The following is a 24,179-nucleotide window of genomic DNA, read 5'->3' on the forward strand; positions in this document are numbered from 1 at the left end:
TCTTTTTTTGTTGACTAAACACTCTGCTCTCCTGGAATGTGAATTACATGGTTTTATTGTTAACCTAAGTAAAAAGCAATCAGGAAGATTTATCTACTTCAAATATACTGTAAAGTATATTTTTTATATAAAGTATAAAATTATTTATATAAAACAACATGTACTTCAATGACTTTTGGATTTGGTATTTTGAATAATCTATATCAGTGCTTTCCCCCGTTATTATGAGATCTTAGAATTAAGTTTACCTCTCTAACAGTGTCAAAACTTGATTTTGATTATTGGTATTGACAGGTGAGTGTCTTTTATAATACAAGGGCTGTGTTATTAAAATTATCATAGTGGTGGTGTTTGAAGATTGTGATCTTTTCCTCATATGATCTAATATGCTTGTTATCTTTCTGTAAGTCAGATTAGATGATTAAAATATGCATTTCATTTGAAGGAATACCTCATTTGACCTTGCTCTACTGAGGCTCTGTAAGAATTAGATTGAGAATGGAAAACATTTTTTTCTCATATCTAATTTATCATAAAGTGTTCTCAAGTTAAAATAGAAAATAGTTTAAACTATTAGCCATATATCTGTGAGTTCTGGTGAAAAGAGTTCTCATTTATTCACAACCTCATTTGAATTTCTCTTTTGCTTTTAGTTTGGTTGAAGTAATAATCAATTTCAGTGGGAAAAAAATGTCTTTTCACTTTAATGGGCTGATTTTAAGATTCTACTTTAGCATGTTATTAACTCCTTAGTTGCTTTTTTAAAATAATAAGCATATTTGTTCAAAAGAATAAAATGGAAATTGAAAACAGGTCTCCTGGATTGCCAAGTGAAAATACAATCATGTTTTTGATTATGTCATTTTTATTTGAAAAAAATCATCAGACTTACTCTACGGGTAGATGACAATGGTTTGTCTGTCTTATTTTGGGTGTAGTTTTATTTACAGTTCATCTGCACTTTAGACTTTATGGATTATAAAAGATAGCTTGTTTTGTGAGCTCAGATGAACAATTTCATTTAAATCTCCTATTTAAATAATGTCAGGTTGGACATTCCTTCCATTTATTTTTAAAAGATTACTTAAATCAGAAATTTGGACTACCAATTCATTTAATAGTATTGTATGCAAAAGATTTATGAATAATATTTTGCTCTACTTATATAATTTAACTCTGCCAAAAAAAATTTAAATATATGTTGTAGTCTTTCCAGGGGAAAAATTTTTTATAGAGTATGTCTCCTGATTAGAGTTATTCCCAAAAAGAGATTGCAACTAACTTGTCTGATCACTCACTCACAGGTTCCCTTCATTGATAGCGATGATAATTGGCCAGGATCATAAGATAATAAAGGCCCCAGTGATCAAAAAGGATAGTGGATTAATTGGAAGCTCTAGGAATTCTGTAAACTCATAGGAAAATTGCTTTCTTTTAAACTCATAATAAACGGATGATAAAAGTGCTTCTCAGTAATCTCTCTTAGCAAGTGTAAGACTAGATATGCCTTCAGATATATTTGTAGTTATGCTTTTTGTAGCATCGCAACCTCATTTGAATTTCTGCACAGGTAAAAAAGCCTTCTGCACATTCAACTTTTTTTTTCTAGCTCCAATATGTAGTGTCTTATTGATATGGAGGGTTCATTGTTGTTTGGCTCAATAAAATATAAAATGGGAAATTTGATGTGTTTTGTTTGAAATTTCACAAAAGTTTGAGAAAATTAAGGACCTTTCTTTACAAATCAATGTGTGAAAGGCAATATGAGTAACTGTGAACCTATATTTTATTTTATTTTATTTTTTGGAGTCAGGGCTATCACTCTGTCACCCAGGCCAGAGTACAGTGATGCTATCATAGCTCACTGCAGCCTCAACCTCCTGGGCTCAAGCCATCCTCCTGCTTCAGCCTCCCACATAGCTGGGACTACAGGCATGTGCACCACGCCCAGCTAATTTTTATTTATTTTTATTTTTTAGTAGAGATGAAATCTCACTATGTTGCCCAGGCTAGTTATGAACCCCCAAGCACAAGCGATCCTCTGCCTCAGCCTTGCAAAGTGCTGGGATTACAGGGATGAGCCACCGTGCCCAGTCTATATTTTATTATTCTCTTTGAAATATTTATTTTATAGACAAGGAATAAAGTAATATGAAAATAGAAAGTTTTTAAAAATAAATTATTACTTCTATACCCTTGCCAAAAGAATATTTAAACACTTGAATTAAGGTACAGAATGATAAAATAATATCCCTTAGTTTCTGGAAGATCTATCCATATAAACATCATTTTATTTAAGAAAAAAAATCAATGTAACAAGTTTAAAATGAATTCTTTAATTTTTCCCTTAATAGCATTTGTTACCAAGACACCATTTATATAATAGTAAAAGACAGCAATAATAAAGGACATGGCTCTTAAACAAAATTTACCCCAAGACCAAAACATCTTTTGTCTTAATTTTTTGCAGTTTAAAAAAATATTTCTTCCCAAATAATGGCGTAAGTAATTTTATCAAGCATTATTTGAAAATGTTTGGACCTACATTGAGGTCATTAGAAACCATTTCTACTTGGAGGGCATTAAAAACCACAAATAAAGTATGTCTTAAATAATATATATATGGGAAACAATTAGTTTTTCAAAAAATCAAATAGTTTTTCTAGGGACACACACACATATATATGTGAGAGTGTGTGTGTGTGTGTATATATATACACACATATACATATATATAGAGAGAGATATATTTTTAATTAAAAAATATATCAGGCCGGGCACGGTGGCTCACGCCTGTAATCCCAGCACTTTGGGAGGCCGAGGTGGGCGGATCACCTGAGGTCAGGAGTTCAAGACTAGCCTCAACATGGAGAAACCCCGTCTCTACTAAAAATACAAAATTAGCCTGGCGTGGTGGTGCATGCCTGTAATCCCAGCTACTTGGGAGGCTGAGGCAGGAGAATTGCTTGAACCTGAGAGGCGGAGATTGTGGTGAGCCAAGATCGCGCCACTGCACTCCAGCCTGGGCAATGAGCAAAACTCCGTCTGTCTCAAAAAAAAAAAAAAAAAAAATATATATATATATATACACACACACACACACACACACACACACACACACACACACACACACACACACCAATATGCTGATAGGTTATCCAATATTATCAATAGTCCAAAAATAATTTTTTGACTTTGTAATACATTATATAGAAGATTTTAGGTTCTTAAAATCTGGTTTCTTTATAGTGTTTTGATTAGGTTACAGTTAAAAATTTATATTCCTCTGGGTCTTTTTAAAATAAATATAGAAAGATCTGTTTCATACCTATTTATTGCGTTTAATTGGATGAGAACCTAGAGAAGGGGCAAGTATCCTAGTCTTAGAGAAAATATTTCAGGGAATACTTGCAAAAGACGATGCTTATACTGAGTTGTAAACAGTTACGTGGGAGTTAGCAAAGTGAAGGCAAAACAGTGTTCCACATACAGGTTAAACATCCCTAATCAAAAAATCTGAAATCTAGAATGTTCCAAAATCTGAAACTTTTTGAATACTGACATGATGCCCAAAGGAAGTGCTCATTGGAGCATATTGGATTTCAGATTTTCTGATTAGAAATGTTCAACTGATATGTGTTCTTCAAATATTCCAAAATCTGAAAAAATCCAAAATTTGAAACACTTCTGGTCCCAGGCATTTCAGATAAGGGATCCTCAACCTGTATAGAGAACCTCATTTGCAAAGAAACCCCGAAGTGGAGAAACAGCTTTTAAGTATAGGGACTTGCAAGTCATTTAGTGTTGATGAAACATAAAGTTTGATGTGTTACGTTAAAAGACCAGATCATGAAAGGTTTTTTATGTCATGATGAGGGTCTTATGTTTTATCATTAAAGGAGAGGTCATTAAAGGGTTGGAGTCAGAAATGTGAGGTCAGATGTTTTGAATCTCTTACTCTGTTGGCAATGGCGGGCATAGGATTGGGGGCAGATGGCTTACCATGTTGTTGGATTGGTTTGAGTCTGAGGTGATGATAATAGCTAAAATGGGATGGTGGTGGTATGGATGGAGGGAAGATTAGCTTTAACAATTATTATGAAATGAAATTGGCAGGATGTGTTATTTTCAACAGAGAGAGAGAGAGAGGGAAAAGAAGCTTTGATGATCACTACCAGGTCTCTTAATTAACTAGGTAGATAATGAAAGTCACTAAGATAGAGAATACAGGAGTAGGAAATCATTTTTAGAAAAGAGAATGAGAAATTAATTTTGTACATATTGACATTGAGGTTCTATGGGGCATCCAGAGTTGTACTGGCATTGGGGTGTACCATAGTTGGTTGGAGATATTTAAGTCCAACAGTACAGGAGAGTGCAGTGCTGGGAACAGATCTGTTTTTTTCAGTTTGTGGTTAGCAGTTGAAATCAAGATAGTGGATAAAGTGACTCTAGCCACCTAGAGTTTGTAGAGTGAGAAAAGCAATTGTCTGAGAATGAAATCTGGGGAAATAACCAGCTTTAAAGAAATTAATGGAAAAAGAGGAGACATTCAGAAAAAAAAACACAGAAGGAAGATCAAGAGCCAAAAAAGGAAAACCAGGGGGATATGCGGTCCTAGACATCAACTCAGTAAAATGTGTCAAGGGGAGTGGTCATCAACAGGGATCAACACAGCAGAGAGGTCCAGAAAGCCTGTTGTCACTGGAGACCTCAGCAAGAGCAATTTCACTAGAAGGCTACAATGAGAAGAGAGGTAGAGGCTGCAGATGTGGACTTGTGAGGCTGATACTGAGCCTAGCCCTCACCCTGAAATGTGTCTTCATGAAATCATCCCTGATGCCAACCTGCTTTGTAGTCATTTATCTTTGTCTCACTAAGGTGAAATGAAGAATGCTCAGATAATGCATAGGAAATATGACTTGAGCAATATAATGAGACTATCTTCTTACAGAATCAATGAATTAACTGAAGACTTTCAAAGTCTTCAGAAAATCATCATCCTTATCACTACTGGCATCATCCTTTGATGTGTCAGCACAAATCACAGACATAACTTGCTGTGTCCTGACGGGGTCATGGCTCCTTAGTAGCATGCATGTGAAGCCATGGCACTGGGCCACAGACCTGTATTTCTACATTGCACTCAGCCTGCAGACTTACTAGTGCACATGTACCAACTACTGGCAGACTTTCAGGACAAATACTTTGTTGTATTGAAAATCTTAGGATTTTGAGAAAAGCTTTTTAAAACTCTGTTCCATCATTGGCTGCTTTCAACAGTAGAGTCTAATCTTGCTTAACTGGCCTGTTCCATCCACTAACAATTTGATGTTCCCTTCCCCAACCCACTTTTCACTCCCTGGTATGACTTTAGCTTTCATTTCACTCATTTCATTGATGGCTCACACTGTCTGCGGTGTAATTGGCACCCACAACCCTTTGCTCATCCTTCTTATCTCCTCCATTAGCTCCCTACTGGCTTTACTTCCTTTTCTATTCAGTCTAGGCCCCATGATTCATTACTTTAACTCCCACTCTTCTCCTTCTGTCCTTTTGCCCTCCTGTCCCTCTGACCTAGTAAAGCCTCAAAGGATGGCTCCATCCAGCTTCTCCAGGATAAAATAATATTTTATTTTATTATTATAATAAAGCCTGGCTCAGGCTACTGCAGACCTATCCACAGCCATGTGTACTGACGCTGCTGCTCCATCTCCACAGTCTCTGTAGTCTTCAAACTCAGCTGAGCATTAATTGCTACCTACAAAGCCTTGTGTGTATCCTTCTTGAGCTGTGGAATTTTTCCATAACAGATGTTTCAAGTTATCTCAACTTCTTCATCCACTAGTTTGTATATGTTACATGGCAAATAACTGTTGATTGATTCTGAGTCTTAGCATAAGGTAAACTTTAAAAAAAATTTGTATTAGCAGAGGAGTCTTCTTATACATGTAGCTCTGATAAACTGGCTCATGATCTTCATGATCTTCAGTATGTTTTCGTTGCTGCATAACTGGATAAGGTGTGAAGGGAAAACAAAAACAAACAAAAAACCTCCTGATTTGGAAGACTTAGCTGAACCTATCTTTGGAAACAGAATCAATTAAACATGTATGTGTTACTTGGACTAAATCCAACATAAGCCCATACAAAATGGTAGTTCAAGCATCTCAAGCTTTTTAGAGAATGTTAGAATCTATTGTTTAAATTGTCTGTCATCCTCTTTGCAAAAATCCAAAGTCATTTGGGTCTTAAAAATTATTTGGATAATTTTTCTTCCAAAATGAAAAGAGATGATGATTAGTCAGATACAGTAGACAATTTGGTCAACATTTAAATAAGCAGTAAATAGCCCACATATTAACTGTCATAAACTTTTAAAGGCAGTGTGTTGAAATATGTGCATTTTAAGGAGCATTCAGAGTTTGACTTATAAAAATCCTATTGAAATCAAAGAAATTCATACAGGCTTATCACATATAGATTATTGTACGAAAACATGAATACTGGGTCCTCCAAAACATTTCGTATTCTGTATATCCTATGTGTGGACGTACACATGACTTTCTGCTCTTGGAGGCATACCTCCTCTCTTCTGTTTTGCACAAGACTAGGAGAACAGGAGCATTTTATTTTCAGAATTTTTTCACAGTTTTCCTTGAAAAAATAATGAGAAGTATACTAAAGAGGGAAGACAGTGTGTTTCAGTCAGGGTTCTTGGTTGCAAGCAGGTGACTCTAGCTGTGGTTAGCCAAAAAGAAACATAGTAAAATGAAGTCGGAAAGAACTCTACAATTCAATAATAAAAAAGCAAATAATCCAATTTAAGAAATGAGCAAAGGGTCTGAATAGACATTTCTTTAAGGGAGGTACACAAATGGCCAATAAACACAGAAAAAGATGCTCAGCAGCATTAGCCATTAGGAAAATGCAAATCCAAACTTCAGTGAGATGCCACTTCACACTGACTAGGATGGCTAGAATTAAAAAGCTAAATAGTACGTGCTCACTAGGATGTGGAAAAATCAGACTCTCATACACTGCTGTTGGGAAACAAACAAATTGAAAGATCCACTACGCTTTTGTGTGCAGTACATTAGGACACCAAGGCAAATTCCTGTAGACTTAGTTTGATTTCCAGGCAAGTTCATCTGATGCTAAAAAGGTTGAGATTTTAGATTTGATTTCCATTACTGGTTTCATAATCAGTTACCTTGTCTTCTACTATTTTACTCAGCGGTTTCACAAATTATTTCTGTAATGCCAAGGAAAATCAGGTGAAACAGTACATGGATTGCAAAATCATCTTGACCTTAGTGGGGAGATGGAGAGAGAAAATTCAGATTATAGACCTTGCTGATATGGGATTAGTCTTCAGTAAAATACTCATGTACCTAACTTTGTGTAACAATCTAAGGTAACCAGATAAATGTTATCATCGAAGTCAAAAATTTTACTTTACATTCTTCAATTTTTAAAACCTTATGAAATATTTGAAAAGGCAGTTAATGGAGTTCATAATTCTAATATTTAATGTCAACAGTTCAAATGCTTTAAGATGCCTTTCTGAGCGTAAGAATATGTGTTAATCATTGTAGATTAGTGAATGTTGAGTTTTCTTCCTGAGGATTCATTTATATCAGGATTTTATTCTGCTTAGCTTCAGGTAACACATTTCTGCAGGAATGTTATAGAAATGATGCTGTATTCTTTTCACTAGAATAGATTGGGAAGCATATGATGTTTGTCGTATTACTAATGCTGTTAATTTTGGTCCTGTGGTTAAGATTGTGTCTGACAGTTTTCACCACCGTAAAGTTACCATTTTTCCCTTGGTAATTCATCTATTTATAGGAGGTACCTTGAGAGACTATACATATTCTGTTACTCCAAAACTTTTACCCACTAGTTTTGGTATTCATTGATTATTATTAAGATGGCTGCCAAATGGTAATTTCTAATTCCATCATTTCTTCTACAGTTATTAGTGACTTTCTATGGAAAGGCCAATGATGTCCTTCTCACCTATTTATTTATATCACTGGATTCATGGTTTCTTATGAATTAAGTGATTTACAAGCTGTTACTATAATTATTTTTGATGCTTAAATTATCCCAGATTTGCCCAGTGGGAGCCTCTTTAAGCTGGCTCCTGTGTCCTTCTGTCATGCCCCCATCATTCTTTGAGCACTTCTTTACTTTCTGGCACAAGATGTTTCAGACTAATTTTGTGCTAGAGCTACCCTGGCTCTAGAATCAGCCATTTCTCCAAGGATGCTAATTTCGGTTTTAAATAGAGGAAGGAATATTGTATCTTATGCTGACTTTCCTGAATAATATTGATATATGAAACATAGAAGTTCCTTTATAAATGTTAGAAATACTTTAATTTGTTCTTTCGTTCAGTAAGTTTCCTTTGTGTGTTTGGGGCTACATACTTCCAATATAAATGAAATTTAACTCCAATTCACATTTCAAAAACAATGTTAAAGTAATTGTTACAGACAATTAAATACTATAGATGTACAGAATGGGCTAAAAACCTAGGAATTGAAGAAACATTTGAGAAAGAAGTAGGATTTAAATAAATAGAAAGGAGCAGGGAGGACTTTAGATTCAAGGGTACAGAATGAGCAAAGGTATAGTGCTAGGCATAGGCATGTCTTATTAGGAAATTTTGATGAGCCTGACTAATTGGTGGCGAGAATAATGTTGATCATTAGTGAATGAGTGGGATCCAGTTTATTGGAAGCCTGGATTCTAGGCTGACTGATTTAGAACTTATCCCTCAAGCAGCGGAGAGTCCTTAAGTTTTTGGGCTGGGTAGTCATAAAGGATATGTTTTAGGAAACTTGATGTGATGTTATATTGCAGAATAGATAGAAAAACAGAAGACAAATTAGGGAACTCTTAAAATAATTAAGTGTAAGGCAGTAAAAATACAAATAGGAATGAGTAGACAGGAAAGTAATTTGGAAGGAAGAAATAATAATGTGTTGAATCAGGATCGCTGGAAGAACGGGAAGCTGAAAGAAATGGGAAACTGCTGATTTTTTAAGAGAAAGAAAACAGAAATAAATTGCAAACAGAAAATCAAAGTAAAAACAGGTTTACTGATATTGAGATTTTTATTTAATCATTTAAAAATAATGATTGACTAAAGCCATAGAACTACCCTGTAACTTTTTATACAAAAGGATACAGTTGAAAATCAATGGTTTGGAGCTATAGAATATGATCATTGTTGGACGCAGTAATGCTTGCTGAATTTTCTAACACTGTTAGAAATAGGCATTTCATAATAGCTTTCATTTTCATAGTTTTAGATTAATAAGGAAATAGAAAGTTGTTTTGGTTTGATATGCACTAGTAAATTCATCCACACTACCAGTCTCAAAACAAATCTCTGAACCGAGATCCAGATTCCTGATTGTTTTAAATGGTATGGGTTTTGTTGGCATTTGTGGGTGAGAAATTTGTTTCTGAGTGTAGCATCTGATTCTTCTGGTGTTATTGAAATTCACATTCCCATCTTCTTCTTTAGAAAAAAAATTAGTTTTAACTTCACCGTTGTCTAAAGAAAAAAAACCCTTGCAAAGTAAGAAATGCACCGTATAAGATATTGAAATCATCAGATATTGTGATCAAGACATTCTTTGCCATATGCTGAGAGATGAAAATAGAAGGTACCTAGGTCCAAACATTCTACCTGAAGTGAGAATGCATTTTTCTGAATAAATATTTTTTCATTTCATTAATTTTTACAATCAAACATTTAGGTCTTAACTAGGCCATCCTTCTTCATGGATGGAGCAAGAAAATGACACAGGTTTGTTCTCTCTGTAGCTACTGTGTCTTCAGGTTTTCTGAACTGGCGTGAATCCTAGCAGTTAACATCTGAGGACTGAACCTCATTCTAGCCATAGGTTAGTTTATTTGTTCATTAATAGGTTAACATATGAACTTCCTAATTAAAATCTGTTGAAGGAAATTATTATATGAGTTAATGTATTAACCATACAATGTGTTGGAGTAGTGCTGGGTGACTATCATAATTTTTGCTGGTACAGTTTACCAAAAGGAAAATAAAGTTAGTTCTTTTTGTTGGGAAAGAAGATTTCATGTTATCTGTGTTTGCAGGCTTTCTGGCTCATCTGCTGGAGGAATCCTTGCTGCGGGGGTGTTTTCATTTTCTCGTCTAACATGGCAGTGGTCCATTGCAGCAGAGGTTTTTAGCTTAAACAATCTCTTTGTGGGGCTGCTTATGGCTCTTACTGTACATTTTGAGGAAGCAGCAACTGCTAAGGAGAGATCAAAGGTAACCTATTTTGATCCAAGTGAAATCAGTTTTTGTTTTAATTTTTAGACAGATGTATTTCTTTTTAACTTTGGCTTAAATACCTTTTATCTATTCTGATTACAGTCGGGATAATCTAGCATGCTGAGAGAGAAAATGATCTCAGTCTTTTTTATTATGGATGGAACCAGGATAGCCCTTATAAAACATGGCGCTTTTCTTCCCTCAGAGTTCAAAAGTTTTTTGCAGAATTAGAGGATTATAAAATCCCCTGTGTGTCCGGTGGGAAAGATAGGCTTGTTGGTTAATTCACCATCATTTGTTTGTGTATATTATCAGAAGGTGCCAAGCTCTACACTGGCCCCCTTAAATTAGGATGCATTGACTCACTCCTTAATTGCCAAAAAAGGTCAAATTTGTAATCTACTAACTAAAAGAAGAGTATCAAATATAAACCATGAAGTAGTTCAGAAGAGATTACAATGAATTTTAAGACAAACACTATCATCAAAATCACTTGACATGTGAAAGAACCCTATCTTCTAAGAACTTAGAGTCTACACATTGGGAAATGCCAAATCATCTTAGTATAGGCAGCTTTGAGTTGTTAAAGAGTGTAGAAACAAAAGAACATCATGGTTTATATGTGGTTTCCTGTGATGCTATTAGAGGGGGTTTTTGGCTTAAAAAATATCTGATTATGTTAAAAAATTATTCAATACACTTTTTAAAGAGTGAGAAGGCACACTATTCAGGTTCAGGTATAGGGACAACTGCAATGGGGTTTTGTAGTAGGGGAAAGAAATCAGGCTCAACTCCAAATACAAGGAAAAGTGGGAATTTATAGCCAAGGAGCAGTGTGGGAGTCAGTGTATGGAAAATTACTGAGAGGAAGCATCAGCGGTAAAGGGAGATTTGACTGAATTCTTGCTGAAAGCAAGCCAGGGTGATCAGACATCACCTAGGGAATGGTAGTGGATGAAGAACTTGATCAGATATTGAGAATTAGTGTTCTGGCTAAACTGACTTGACAGGATTGATGCTAAAACTGGACAATGCAGAGATGAACATGGAAACTCAAAAGTCAGGACCTAATTGGGAAGAGTTCAGAGGAGCCTGACTTGAGTTTGGTCAACGAGAGAATCTTTTCCAGTTATGAAACTAACACATGTTGGAAAAACTCAAAACCAACACCCAGAGATAACCAGATTTCTAAATAAAAGAGGCTATATTTCATTTGTTTAATAGGAGAAAAAACAATTGCTGAATTTCAATTATAGATTTTACTTGAATAAGCATTACACAATACCCTATTACTATTACAACTTATCTATTTATCATACAGGATTTTCTAAAAGTTGGTTTGAAAACAGTTATTTAAGATCAAATTGCAATTATTTGATGAACTTGGAAAATATTAACAAAAATAATAGTAACAAATATGAATGATTATTAAAATAACTGCTTGCATCTTAGAGGTTGATTTTAACCTAACTTATGATACGAATGCTTGGTTTTAATATAAAAATGGCTTTTTATTATGTTCTTAGAGTTTTAGGTGAATTTTTTACTTAATTTTTTTTTTTAATTTATTTTCAGATAGCTAAAATTGGTGCTTTCTGCTGTGGCCTTAGTTTATGTAACCAGCACACAATAATACTCTATGTTTTGTGCATAATACCTTGGATTCTCTTTCAACTTTTAAAAAAGAAGGTACGTTTTTGAATTTTGTAAAAAAAAGTACAATATTTTACTTAGGTCTAATATAACATTTTTGTCATGAGAAAATTTCAGGCTTTAATTTTTCTTGGGTTTCATGTAAAGCATAAATAACCCTAGGGCCTAACAATATTGACTGAAAAAAATAGGATTTACAAAAATTATGCAGTATTGATTGCAGTGGCATCTGGCCTGTTCCATAATTTTATGACTGATTCTGAATAGCATCTTGATGAAAGTAGGCTGAAAGGACTTAAAGCAACAATATCAAATTTTCTTAATTATCGTTTTATACATTCTAAAACACAGAGTGGTGTGCCATCATACTTCATTTATTTAACTGTGTGCCGAGTCCTTGCCCTGTGCCATATGCTTGCTCCAGGTGCTGAAGAGTCAGCTCTCAACAAAACAGACATCGCTTCTATTGTGAACTAAATAATAAAATCTCTGGTAACAGTATTGTTTTCTCAAAACGGTTCCCTAGAATTAAAAATGATTTATTGTTATTTCTTCTTTCTCTGTAAGAAAAAAATGATTGTTAATTAAAATGGCAATATAAAGCAACAGGAAAATTACTTCATTAGGCAATGCGAGATTTAGGTACCCAGAGGTTAAAATAGTCTATATACAAAGCCAGCACTAGAGTCTTTTTACCTTATTGTTTGTTTGTGTACAAACTCAGCTTTACTTATCCTTTTATTATTTGTTCATTATACCCAGCTATAATCAGAATTATAATAGAAAACATTTAAAACAAAATTATTATCTAAAAATAGGGAAATAATTATACCAAAGCTTTAGATAACTATATTTACTGTACTTGAACACATTTTGCTTCTTAGCTTCTTAACAGTAAAGCAAAAAGGGTAACACGGAGGTTATAAAATTTTTATGATGTGATTAAAAAGTAAGTAAAAAGGGCTGGGTGCAGTGGTTCACGCCTGTAATCCTAGCACTTTGGGTGGCCAAGGCAGGCGGATTGCCTGAGCTCAGGAATTCAAGACCAGCCTGGGCAACACGGTGAAAGTCTGTCTCTACTAAAAATACAAAAAAAAGTAGCTGGGCTTGGCAGTGTGCGCCTGTAGTCCCAGCTACTCAGGAGGCTGGGGCAGGAGAATCGCTTGAACCCGAGAGGCGGAGGTTGCAGTGAGCCGATATCGCGCCTCTGCGCTCCAGCCTGGGTGACAGAGCAAGACTCCGTCTCCAAATAAATAAATAAATAAATAAATAAATAAAAAATAAGTAAAAGGGAAACATAGCAGTTGACAGGAAAGAACTTTTCCTTGGCACTGAATTTTGTGAAGTCAATCACATAAGTCCTTATGTAAATCTTATTAAACAGCATAACAGGCAGTGTCTTTAACAGTGGTTTTATAGTGTATATAGCAAGTTCTTTATATGGCCTTTTATTATATAAACCTTGATTAAAAATGGAGATACGAAATATAACTCAGTGAAGCTTTTCCATGGAATACGAGAAAGAGGCCCAGATATTTCTCTTGTGAATCAGTGGGGGTGGATGGATACATCTCCCTCTAGTATTGGTCATCTTAGCCAGACTTCTGACCTGAACAGACATCAGAGGGGTGCATTCTTAGCACATATTTCATGTTAATTGATTGAAAGGAGAGGCATATACTTTCTGTAAAACATGGAGGATTCAGAGTTGATAATTTCAGAGCCTGGACTAAGGGCCTGTTTTCCCTGTACTGAGGTAAGCTACCAGAGAGTGATGAAATTGTGAAAACTGTGACTCTTTATTTCCCGTTAGTTAAAAAGCACAGGCTAGAAAATAAGGCCTACCAATGAAGTAACAGGGTAGTTGGATCTCACTGGGAGATGATTGGAGACAGAGCAGAAAGTCCTGAGTCAGTTGGTTTCAACCCTGGCTGCTTACTTATCTGAGAAGCTTTTAAAAAGTCTGTGTTTGTTTGTGTGTATATATACACAGATGTACATATGTATATAGTAATGTAGGTACATATGTACATATCTGTATGTACATACATACATAGGGGCGTGTGTGTGTGTATATATATATGTATTTATTTATGCTACAAATTGATTCTACCCCAAAATAATTCTGATATAAGTGTCTGGGGTGAGGCCCAGACATCAGTATTTTTAAGAAGCTCCCCAGGTGATTTTAATGTGCAGTTAGGATTAGGAGCCACTTATTCCCCAGCTCTGCAATAGCTTTCATGCAATTGTCTCCCTGTTTATTTCTCACACAAAAGGAAAATTCTGCAGCAACTCATCTTACCATTCTAAATTCAACTCTATAATATGCAGAAACTGTGCAAAAATAAGCATTTACTTTTTTAAAAACTAATTTTAAGAATAGCAAAGGCATGTTGTTAGTTATTTCTTCCACTCCTTTGATGCCATCATTTTTTATGCATCTCATTACTGCTATAGAAATCTCAAATGAAATCAGTACTGTAATAAAACACTTCATTTTCAATTAAGAATGTTTATTTGAAAATGCTAATATAAATCAACTGCTTGTTCTACTTCTGGTGAATGTGAACCTTGATTCTTATATTCATTCTCACATATGAATTTCTCTTTTTTGTAAAGGAAAAATTGGCAATTTCCAAATACGATATTTGTGAGAGACTACCTTTCCCAGTTACTAAAGTAAGCAGTATTTGAATCTTGGTTCAGATACACAGGAATTTATTGAATATATCAGAATTCATATTATTTTGGATTTAATATTTATAAAACTTTGTCGATATTGTCCTTTAAGAAAAGTATTTTACAAATGAGAAATATATTTTCCCAAATAAGGTATATGAAGCAGCATTGTTATAACAACTAATTTTCTTTAATATTCTATCCTATATGTAAGTTGAGGAGAAAAAAAGCATTTGGATGAGCTTGGACTTTATATAAAAGCTAGTTTCATTTATGCCAAACATTTCTGTGAAATGTTCAAAACGCTTGTAGAAATAATTGTCAACATATAATCATAGTAATATATATAGTTGAAGTCTACTCCTAATGATGATGACAAAGTGAATTGGTCTTAGAATTGTATTTTGGGCATGTTCAAAATCAGCCAAACAACACATAATCACTTCCAAGCAGGTTATCTTAGCTGTGCAATGCTGCTTGTCATGACATGGTTTTAAATGTAAGTGATGCAATAAACTTGATACTCATGAGCCTTTGCTAATATTATTTGCTTCACTCAGCTTTCACCTGCCATGCAAAGGAGTTCAGGCTGATGCAATTTTCTAGTAATCCGTAGTAATCAGAAGGTTTAACATAGTATTCTATGGTGACTTAATATAAATTGGGAGATCAGCTCTGAGTAAACATATTTGATGTTTTCCTTGATATGTTCTTGAAGTTCCGGGATGAATCTACTAAAATAAACATTGTTATACCACCCAATGTGCTCTGATGCAGGAACTCTCCCTGGGCTCTTTGTTGAAGTTGAGCCTGTACTTCTCTGCTGGTTTGCTGCCCTATGTCCACCTTCCCATCTCATCTTACCTTAATCATGCCCGGTGGACCTGGGGAGACCAGACAACACTGCAAGGATTTTTGACACATTTTCTCAGGGAAGAATATGGAACCTTCAGCCTGGTAAATTCAGATTTAAAGCCCTTCTAAGGAAACAAGTGGCAAAACTTCAGTGCTCTGCCTGGGCCTTGATTAAAAAAACAATATTTATCAATGACAGTAGATCAAATGTTTGTTTTGGTTATTTATGTAACAAAGTTGCCCCTTGGAATATGGCCTTTGATATATGTTAGAGAAAAGCCGGAATCACTTAATTTAACATCATGTAGTTGTATATCCTGAATATACTTTTTAGGATAGCAGTCATTAAAAAGTCTTCCACCTACAGTCGAAACATTTCAGTCTTGTTAGCAGTGAGTCACTATGGGTACTTGATCTGTGAATAAAACTATTTGGAAAAGATTGAAGGAAAAAAAAATCCTCAATTTAAAAAATTTTCCTTGACCAAACCACTTCTTCTTATTATTTATTTATTTTTTACATATTTCATGAACAGTTTTTATGTTAATGTCTAGTTTTTGAAACTCAAGACATATCTGTAAATGCCTCATGAGCTCACTAAATGGAAACAGTGTGCTCCAAAGAAGTTCAAAAGGCCTTGCTTTTCCTAAGACATATTAGGGGAACACATTAAATATAGTTGCAGTAAAGATTATCTGAAAAATGAAAGGATGAGCAGAAGATTTTTTATTTTCATATAGACAGTTATATCAGGTTTTTCTTTCTTGGTTTGTACTTTTGTGTCCTACTTAAGAAGGCAAGTCTCAGAAGAGTATGTAGTATATAATACCACTTATACAAAACTCTAAACCATGAGAAACTAAACAATCTATTGTTCAAGGGTACATACAAAAGTAGTAGAACTATATATTTATAAAAAATAGGGAAATAACACCAAATTCAAGGTAGTAGTTACTACTGTGGGATAAGGAAGAAAAAGTCTTTGAGGGCTTTGGGAGATACCTTATGATATTGATGAGGTTTTGTTTCTTTTTAAAAAAAAGAATTTTTTTTTTTAAATTTTGTTTTGTTTGTTTGAGATGGAGTCTTGCTCTGTCACCCAGGCTGGAGTGCAGTGGCGCGATCTCAGCTCGCTGCAAGCTCCGCCTCCCGGGTTCACGCCATTCTGCTGCCTCAGCCTCCCCAGCAGCTGGGACTACAGACGCCCACCACCACACCCGGCTAATTTTTTTGTATTTTTAGTAGAGACGGGGTTTCACCATGTTAGCCAGGATGGTCTCGATTTCCTGACCTCGTGATCCACCCTCATCGGCCTCCCAAAGTGCGGGGATTACAGGCGTGAGCCACCGCGCCTGGCCAGTGAGGTTTTGTTTCTTAAATGAATGTTGGATCTGTAGATTTTTAAAAAGCTCTTTGACCCTTAAGATGTATTATATATGTTTTTTATATGTAGGTGATGTTTCATAATAAAAAAGTATTAATTATTTTGACTTAGAGAGTTTGATACTTTACATTTATATTCTACTTTAATTATTTTGGTTATTCCAGAAAAATATTGTCTGAAGACCATTCTAGATTTCAAATTTATATAATTCATACATAATTGTGAAATTATAGATGAACAAGTTATAATGAATTTTAATCAAAGTGCTCATAAAGAGCTTAAGGAAAGTCTATAATGGAAGCATAAAAAGGTTATTAATTTATTAACATGTAAATCATTTTTGCTGGAATAGTTTAACTGATTTCTAGCCAAATATTCTTTTCTTTCTTTCTTTCTTTTTTTTTGAGACAGAGTCTCACTCTGTCGCCCAGGCTGGAGTGCAGTGGCGTGATCTCGGCTCACTGCAACCTCCACCTCCTGGGTTCAAGTGATTCTCCTGCCTCAGCCTCCTGAGTAGCTGGGATTACAGACATGCACCACCATGCCCGGCTAATTTTTTGTGTTTTTAGTAGAGACAGAGTTTCACCATGTTGGCCAGGCCGGTCTTGAACTCCTGACCTCGTGATCTGCCCACCTCGGCCTCCCAAAGTGCTGGGATTACAGGTGTGAGCCACCGCACCCAGCCTGCCAATTATTACTTCTAAAATTCTTCCTAAAGGGTGGCCAAATTAGTTTTCACTGACTTCTGTTTAAAAATTCAATAAGACTCTGAACTAAAGACTTTGAGTGAAGAGAAATGATACATTGTACATTTAAAACCTGTGTCTTTTAGACATACAGCCAAAAAGCATATGAAAAAGTGCTCAATATCACTAATCATTAGAGAAATGAAAATTGGAACCACAATGAAATACCATCTCACACAAGTCAGAATGGCTATTATATGAAAAAGTCAAAAAACATGCTGGTGAGGTTTTGGAGAAAAGAGAATGCTTATACACTGCTGGTGGGAGCGTAAATTAGTTCAGCCATTGTGGAAAGCAATGTGGTGATTTCTGAAAGAACTTGAAACAGAATTACCATTCAACCCAGCAATCCCATTATTGGCTATATACCCAAAGGGATATAAATTGTTCTGCTCTAAAGATACATACACACGTATGTTCATCACAACACTATTCACAATAGAAAAGACATAGAATCAACCTAAATGCCCATCAATGGTAGACTGGATTTTTTTTAATGTGGTACATATACACCATGGAATACTACACAGCCATAAAAAAAGAATGAGTTAATGTCCTAAGCGAACTAATGCAGGAGCAGAAAACCAAATACCACATGTTCTCATTTATAAGTGGGAGCTAAACATTGAGTACACATGGACACATGTGTACTTAAGGGCAGAGGGTAGGAGGAGGGAATGGATTAAAAAAACTACCTATTGGGTACTATGCTTATTACCTGGGTGATGAAATAATCTGTACACCAAACTCCCTTGACATGCAGTTTACCTGTGTAACAAACCTGTAGAGGTACCCCGAAACCTAAAATAAAAAAATTGTTTTAAGAAAACCTGAACCTTTTAAGATTATTAAAATACAATAGCCTAATAAAGCGTCAGTTTAATGCTTGTGCAGATAAACTTTTGTCTTTTGTGTTTAGGCCAAATCTGAAATAGGATCCAGTATGTCTGAAATACTGCTGTGAGTATGAAATATTTGAAACTATTTTAAAATGAATTCTCTATTAGTTCCTTTAAGTGATTTTAGGGATTTCTGAGTTCATCTCTTTGTAACAAAGTATGTCTGAGAAGTAGTTGTTACCTCTACAGTTAACAGTTGTTTGTGTTTACAGTTGTCCCTCAGTATCCATGGGGTATTGGTTACAGGAACTCCTAAGGATATAAAAATCCATGGGTGCTCAAGTCCTGATATGAAATGGCATAATATTTGTATATAACCTATGTACAACTTCTTGTATACTTTTAATCATCTCTAGATAACTTATACCTAGTATAATGTAAATTCTATGTAAATAGTTGTTATGCTGTATTGTCTAGGGAATTATGACAAGAAAAAACATCTGTATATGTTTGTACAGACAGTTTTTTCCCCAACTTTTTTTTTTTTTGATTTAAGGTTAATTGAATCCATGGAGGCAGAACCCATGGATACAGAGGGCCGACTGTACTGTCAAATATTTTTAGCACCTCCTTCAATAAGATAGAGCTTAAAATGAGCAATAAACACAACATGAATATTAGAATACTATATAGAGCATTTATAGAACTAAAATGTTTCAACCTTCAATTGAACAACTATTTTCTTGTTATTTTGGTTTTTAGTATTTCAGAGTTTAATTTATGTAATGTCTCCTATGACTTCTTTAGGCTATCCTTGCCATAAGCTCTATCTTTGGCTTACATATTTTTAACATCCAACCTTATTAGAGCTGGCTTAAGCAAATATATTTTAATGTATATTATTTAATAGTGTTCTTTGAAAACTGGGTTAATATTTGCTTTAAAACCTACAGATTAAGACAAGTGGAAAGATATCCATACCAACTTGATACAAAATTTTGGAAGAAAATAGGTTTCTACAACACTAAAGTGATGTCCTAACTAATTACTAATTTGGAACTCTTGGGGCTGTTTGAAAAAAAACTATGAGGAGAATATTTCAACTTTATATGTGAGGCAGTTTATGAGTTCTCACAGTTTCGGTGTAATTTACTTACTAGCTTGCTTTCTTCCAGCCATCCTTCCTTGCTTTCTTTTTAAACAACTTCTTTTTTCTACTTCAAAAAAGGTACATAAGCTTTATAGAAAACTTAGAAAATACAGGTAAGCAAAAATAAGAAAATTAAAACTACCTATAAATCCAACATGCAGAGATAACCACGTTTACTTATCTGTTAATGACTATATTTTTCTAATATTTTTAAGATTTTTATTTCTTTTTAAAAGTAGGATCATAGTAAACATACTGTTTTATTAGCCTGCTGTTTTTCACTTTACATTATATCTTGGAAATATCTCCTTGCCATCAGTTACTTTCACATAACCTTTTGATGATTCTCACCATTGATTTTAAATATTTCTTTTTATGTGTGAGACTTTTGTGGCTTTCTCATTTTCGCTGGGGGAATGTAACAAGAAGCTCAGTTTTCTTTTCAAAAATAAAAATGGCACTGAGTGCGGTGGCTAATGCCTGTAATCCCAGCATTTTGGGAAGCCAAAGTGGGAGGATCGCTTGAGCCCAGGAGTTTGAGACCAGCCTGGGCAACGTAGTGAGACCTTGTCTCTGAAAAAAAAAAAAAAAAAAAAAATTTTTTTTTTTTTTGAGATGGAGTCTTGCCCTGTCACCCAGGCTGGAGTGGAGTGGTGAGATCTCTGCTCACTGCAACCTCCGCCTCCCGGGTTCAAGTGATCTTTCCACCCCAGCCTCCTGAGTAGCTGGGATTACAGGTGTGTGCTACCACGCCCAGCTGATTTTTGTATTTTTAGTAGAGACAGTGTCTCACCATGTTGGCCAGGCTGGTCTCAAACTCCTGACCTCAAGTGATCCACCTGCCTCGGCCTCCCAAAGTGCTGGGATTACCAGAGTGAGCTAACACAACCGGCCTACAAAACATTAAAAAAAAAAAAAATAGGCATGGTGGCATGCGCCTGTAGTTGCAGCTACTCAGGAGGCTGAGGTGAGAGGATCGCTTGAGCCCAGGAGGTCGAGGCTGCAGTGAGCCATCTTCATGCCACTGTACTCCAGCCTAGGCAACAGAGTGAGACTCTGTCTCAAAAAATAAAAAAATAAAGATAAAGACAGTCAAATGTCATATCAATGTCTTTGAGCTTTCATTTTATTCTGCTTTGCTCCATGCAGAAGGACTCACTGCCTGCTCTTTTCTATCTACCTTCCAGAGATTGTTACAGCATTAAGGATAACTGGTATATTTTGCCTTAGCAAACCCTACATGAACTCCAAAGAACTCTTGAGAGTAATCCTAGACCATATGTCTAACTTTTATTAGTTGCACATAAAAGTCATCTATTGGGACCCTTAAAGGCCTCCTTTACATTAAAATAATAGCAGCCTGTATACCCAGAAAAAAGACTTGACAAAAGTGATGACCACTCACACCCACACTTCTGTGTGGACCAAGTCGTCATGCAGAATGAAGGCATAATCTTAGCACTCCCTGAATGAGAATGTCTAGTCTTTAATAGTTTCAGGTGGGCAGGAACATTGAAAAAGGCAACTCATAATTAACTTATGAGAAAATCCTTCAAAATGATAGAAGCTAATCATCTACCCTTTTCCAGTCAAGCAAATTAAATTTTTTCCCCATGCATATCTCTAAATTGCAATCCTGTACAAGGAAATTATTGAATCTAACCTTAGGCAGTGACCATCTTTTAGCGCTTACACTTAAGCAATAGATCTCCAAGAATAATTTTGAGACTGACTTCATTCCTTTTGAAGAATGGTTTGAAATGGGCCTCATGCTGGAATCAATTTTTTCAAGTGTATTTGAAAGTGAGTAAGGATATCTTCTCATAGTAGATGAGTCTTCATTAGTAAAATACACATTGTATGGTTTCTATAATTATGGTATCACATTTTCTCCAGTAAAATTGCCGGTAGGGAGAAGAAAGTTCTTTGAGATGATGTATAGAGTCATTTCTTTTTTAACAATTGGAGACAGCTAGAGCAGAAGCTATTTTAGAACTCAGATTTTAACACCTGAAAATGCATATGAGTTAGTGGAAGAATTTAGTTTATTTGTAGGAAAAAAATATAATACATTTCTCTGAGATTGCTTAAATGTTTTTTGAACCAAAACAAATAATATAGAAAACAAGGAAACCAATTAAGGAAAAAGATAACCCACAAAAGAATGGCTGGGAATTCTCTCTCATGGCCTTTATTTTCTTCATATTAGATCTCCAGAAATCTATTTGAATTAATTTTGTTATTTGCTAAATCACTGGAGGCCATGTCTACACTGCCAAGAGAAAAAAGTTCAAAAACTCATTTCAAACAGCTTCCTACCAAACCAGTCGGGGATATTCTATACAGTATACCAATATAAAAAATACAGAAGAATTATTTGTTCTGATCCTATTCCAAATTACATAAGTTGATAACCAAATGTTACCATTGGAAAACGTCTTAGAACTATTTAAGTCTTTCTATTGCACTTTTTCTTCCAACTTTAAAAGACAAAATTTTAAAATCTGACCCCAGCCCTTGTGATTGTTCAGTATATAATCAATGGTATCTTACAAGGACTATTTTATTTGGAATCAATCAAATTTGTTTCCTGCCAACAATAAGTTAGGTTGTTTTTTGCAGTTCTCAAGTAACAAATATGAGGACCGAACTCTCATTCAACATCCAAGCCCTTGCGGTTTGTGCAAATATATGTTTAGCAAGAAAGTAAGTAATACAATTCCTTTTTCTGTTATTTTTCTATGTTCATGAATTGAATTAATGTTTTCAGTATGTCACTGTAGGACATTGCCAGTATTATTTTATACTCCAAATAAATGACTCTCCTAGCTATCTATTAAGATAAATGTGTATTGCTTTCTTCTATTCTGATTCTAAATAAATCAATGATTTCAAGAAATCGAGCATTATATTACATCTAAGTAGACAGTCATTTGATGTCCTAAACTTCAGGTTTGATCCCTTAACTCTGCTATAACCGATTATTATTGCTGATTTTAAAAAGAAGCAATAATTTAAATTCCTCTGATGATAAAAGTGATCCCTGATGACAAAAGAAACCCTGAAAAATGTAGCACTGTAAATCTCCATTAATTTATTCATTTATGATCTAGTCTGTTGAATGTATTTGTATGTAAATGTATATTTGTACATTTATCTATAGTTTTGTTTACTTGACACAAACATTGTGAACATTTTCTCATACTATAAAAATACTTAAAATCATTTAAATGTCTATATAATAGAACATTCTATGACCACAGGAGAATTAATTTAACTGTTCTTCTATTGAGAGGTCTTTAGATTGCTTCCACTTTTTCCACTATTATAAGTAATACCAAAGCATTTTTATGGATTAATCTTTATTTACATTTCTTGTTATTGCTTAAAGATTTATGCCTGCATGATAAATAACTGAGTCAATGATTATTAATATTTGTAAGGCTTCCGATATAGATATTATCAAATTAAATTTTCTGAAGGATTATACTAACATATATTGTCATACCACTGCACACCAACATTGAGAGTTATCGTTCTTAAATCTTTATTATTTCAAGCATGAAAATATTTCTATTTTGCCTGTATTTGATCACTTCTGAAATTTAACAAAATCAGTAGTTTGCATTTCTTCTGTGAATGTTAGCTTTATATCCTTTACTACGTAGTCCCAAGTTGTAGTTCAAATTTATTATTATATTTTGGTTATTTGTTTCAACTCAGATTTTAAAAACCGAAATCTCTTTTTGCTCCTAGTTAAAAATGGAAAGTTTTTATAGATCTAATAGTTTAAAGTCCTGTGATATTATATTTGACATTCATGTATCTAAATATTTTAGACATATTTTTATTATTTTTTGTAGGGACAGACAGAATCCATCATTAGTATGGCTTTTTACTGGAATGTTTTGCATTTATTCATTGTTCTTTGCTTGGAGAGCAAATTTAGATATTTCAAAACCACTTTTCATGGGTGTGGTAAGTTTTACTTAGATATATCCTTTGACCAGAAAGTTTGTGAAGAATGTGCAAATTTGCATTTCATAAATCTTGTAGAAGGGCAAATTACTTGAGGAATAGTTAAAATTTTATATACATTTTTATAAATCCAAGTTGAATTATTGAGTCAATACAGCTAAGGCCTCTTTTTAGGATAAAAAGAATGCAGTGTTTAATTAACACAGTTGTTAAATAGAAAAGTAAATGTAAAGTAGATTTAAGTCAGTCATTGTATGTGTGTGTGCTTGCAAATATAGGTACAACTGCATTTCTCCTGGAATTTTTTTAATAGCAAAAGAAATATGAATTGTAATTGAGGGCACTTGACAACATATTTCCTTATTTCTTACCTCCCCAGTCCCAGGCCTAGGCAAAAGAGCAACCGTATTTCTGTTTTCTTTGGCAGCAGTCTCTGAGATTAGAGTATTTCTTCTACTTACAATAGATTCTCTGTAAATGTCAATAGCACTTTTTTGACAGCTGAAACAAAGTCTGCGTATGTGTGTGTTCAGGAAGCCTAATAAATAATACCCTACTTGATCACCTGAGT

At 34.6% G+C, this 24,179-nt stretch overlaps 1 protein-coding gene across 9 annotated transcripts in view; it reads left to right on the plus strand.

Moving 5' to 3' along the window:
* Positions 1–24,179, plus strand: part of TMEM260 (transmembrane protein 260) — a 72,808-nt gene that overhangs the window by 13,603 nt on the left and 35,026 nt on the right. For all 9 annotated transcript variants that reach the window (XR_010150951.1, XR_010150954.1, XR_010150952.1 and 6 more), the window contains exons 4-9: positions 10,141–10,318; positions 11,897–12,010; positions 15,434–15,613; positions 18,561–18,601; positions 22,253–22,336; positions 23,494–23,608. Coding sequence is in view for 3 of the 9 variants with exons in the window: in XM_009427851.5 (XP_009426126.1) it covers positions 10,141–10,318; positions 11,897–12,010; positions 15,434–15,613; positions 18,561–18,601; positions 22,253–22,336; positions 23,494–23,608 (712 nt within the window). In the remaining 6 variants the exon portion in view is untranslated. The remainder of the gene's footprint in view (positions 1–10,140; positions 10,319–11,896; positions 12,011–15,433; positions 15,614–18,560; positions 18,602–22,252; positions 22,337–23,493; positions 23,609–24,179) is intronic.

The sequence above is a fragment of the Pan troglodytes genome, chromosome 15 (genome assembly GCF_028858775.2).
Source record: "Pan troglodytes isolate AG18354 chromosome 15, NHGRI_mPanTro3-v2.0_pri, whole genome shotgun sequence".
NCBI classification, from domain to species: Eukaryota; Metazoa; Chordata; class Mammalia; order Primates; family Hominidae; genus Pan; species Pan troglodytes.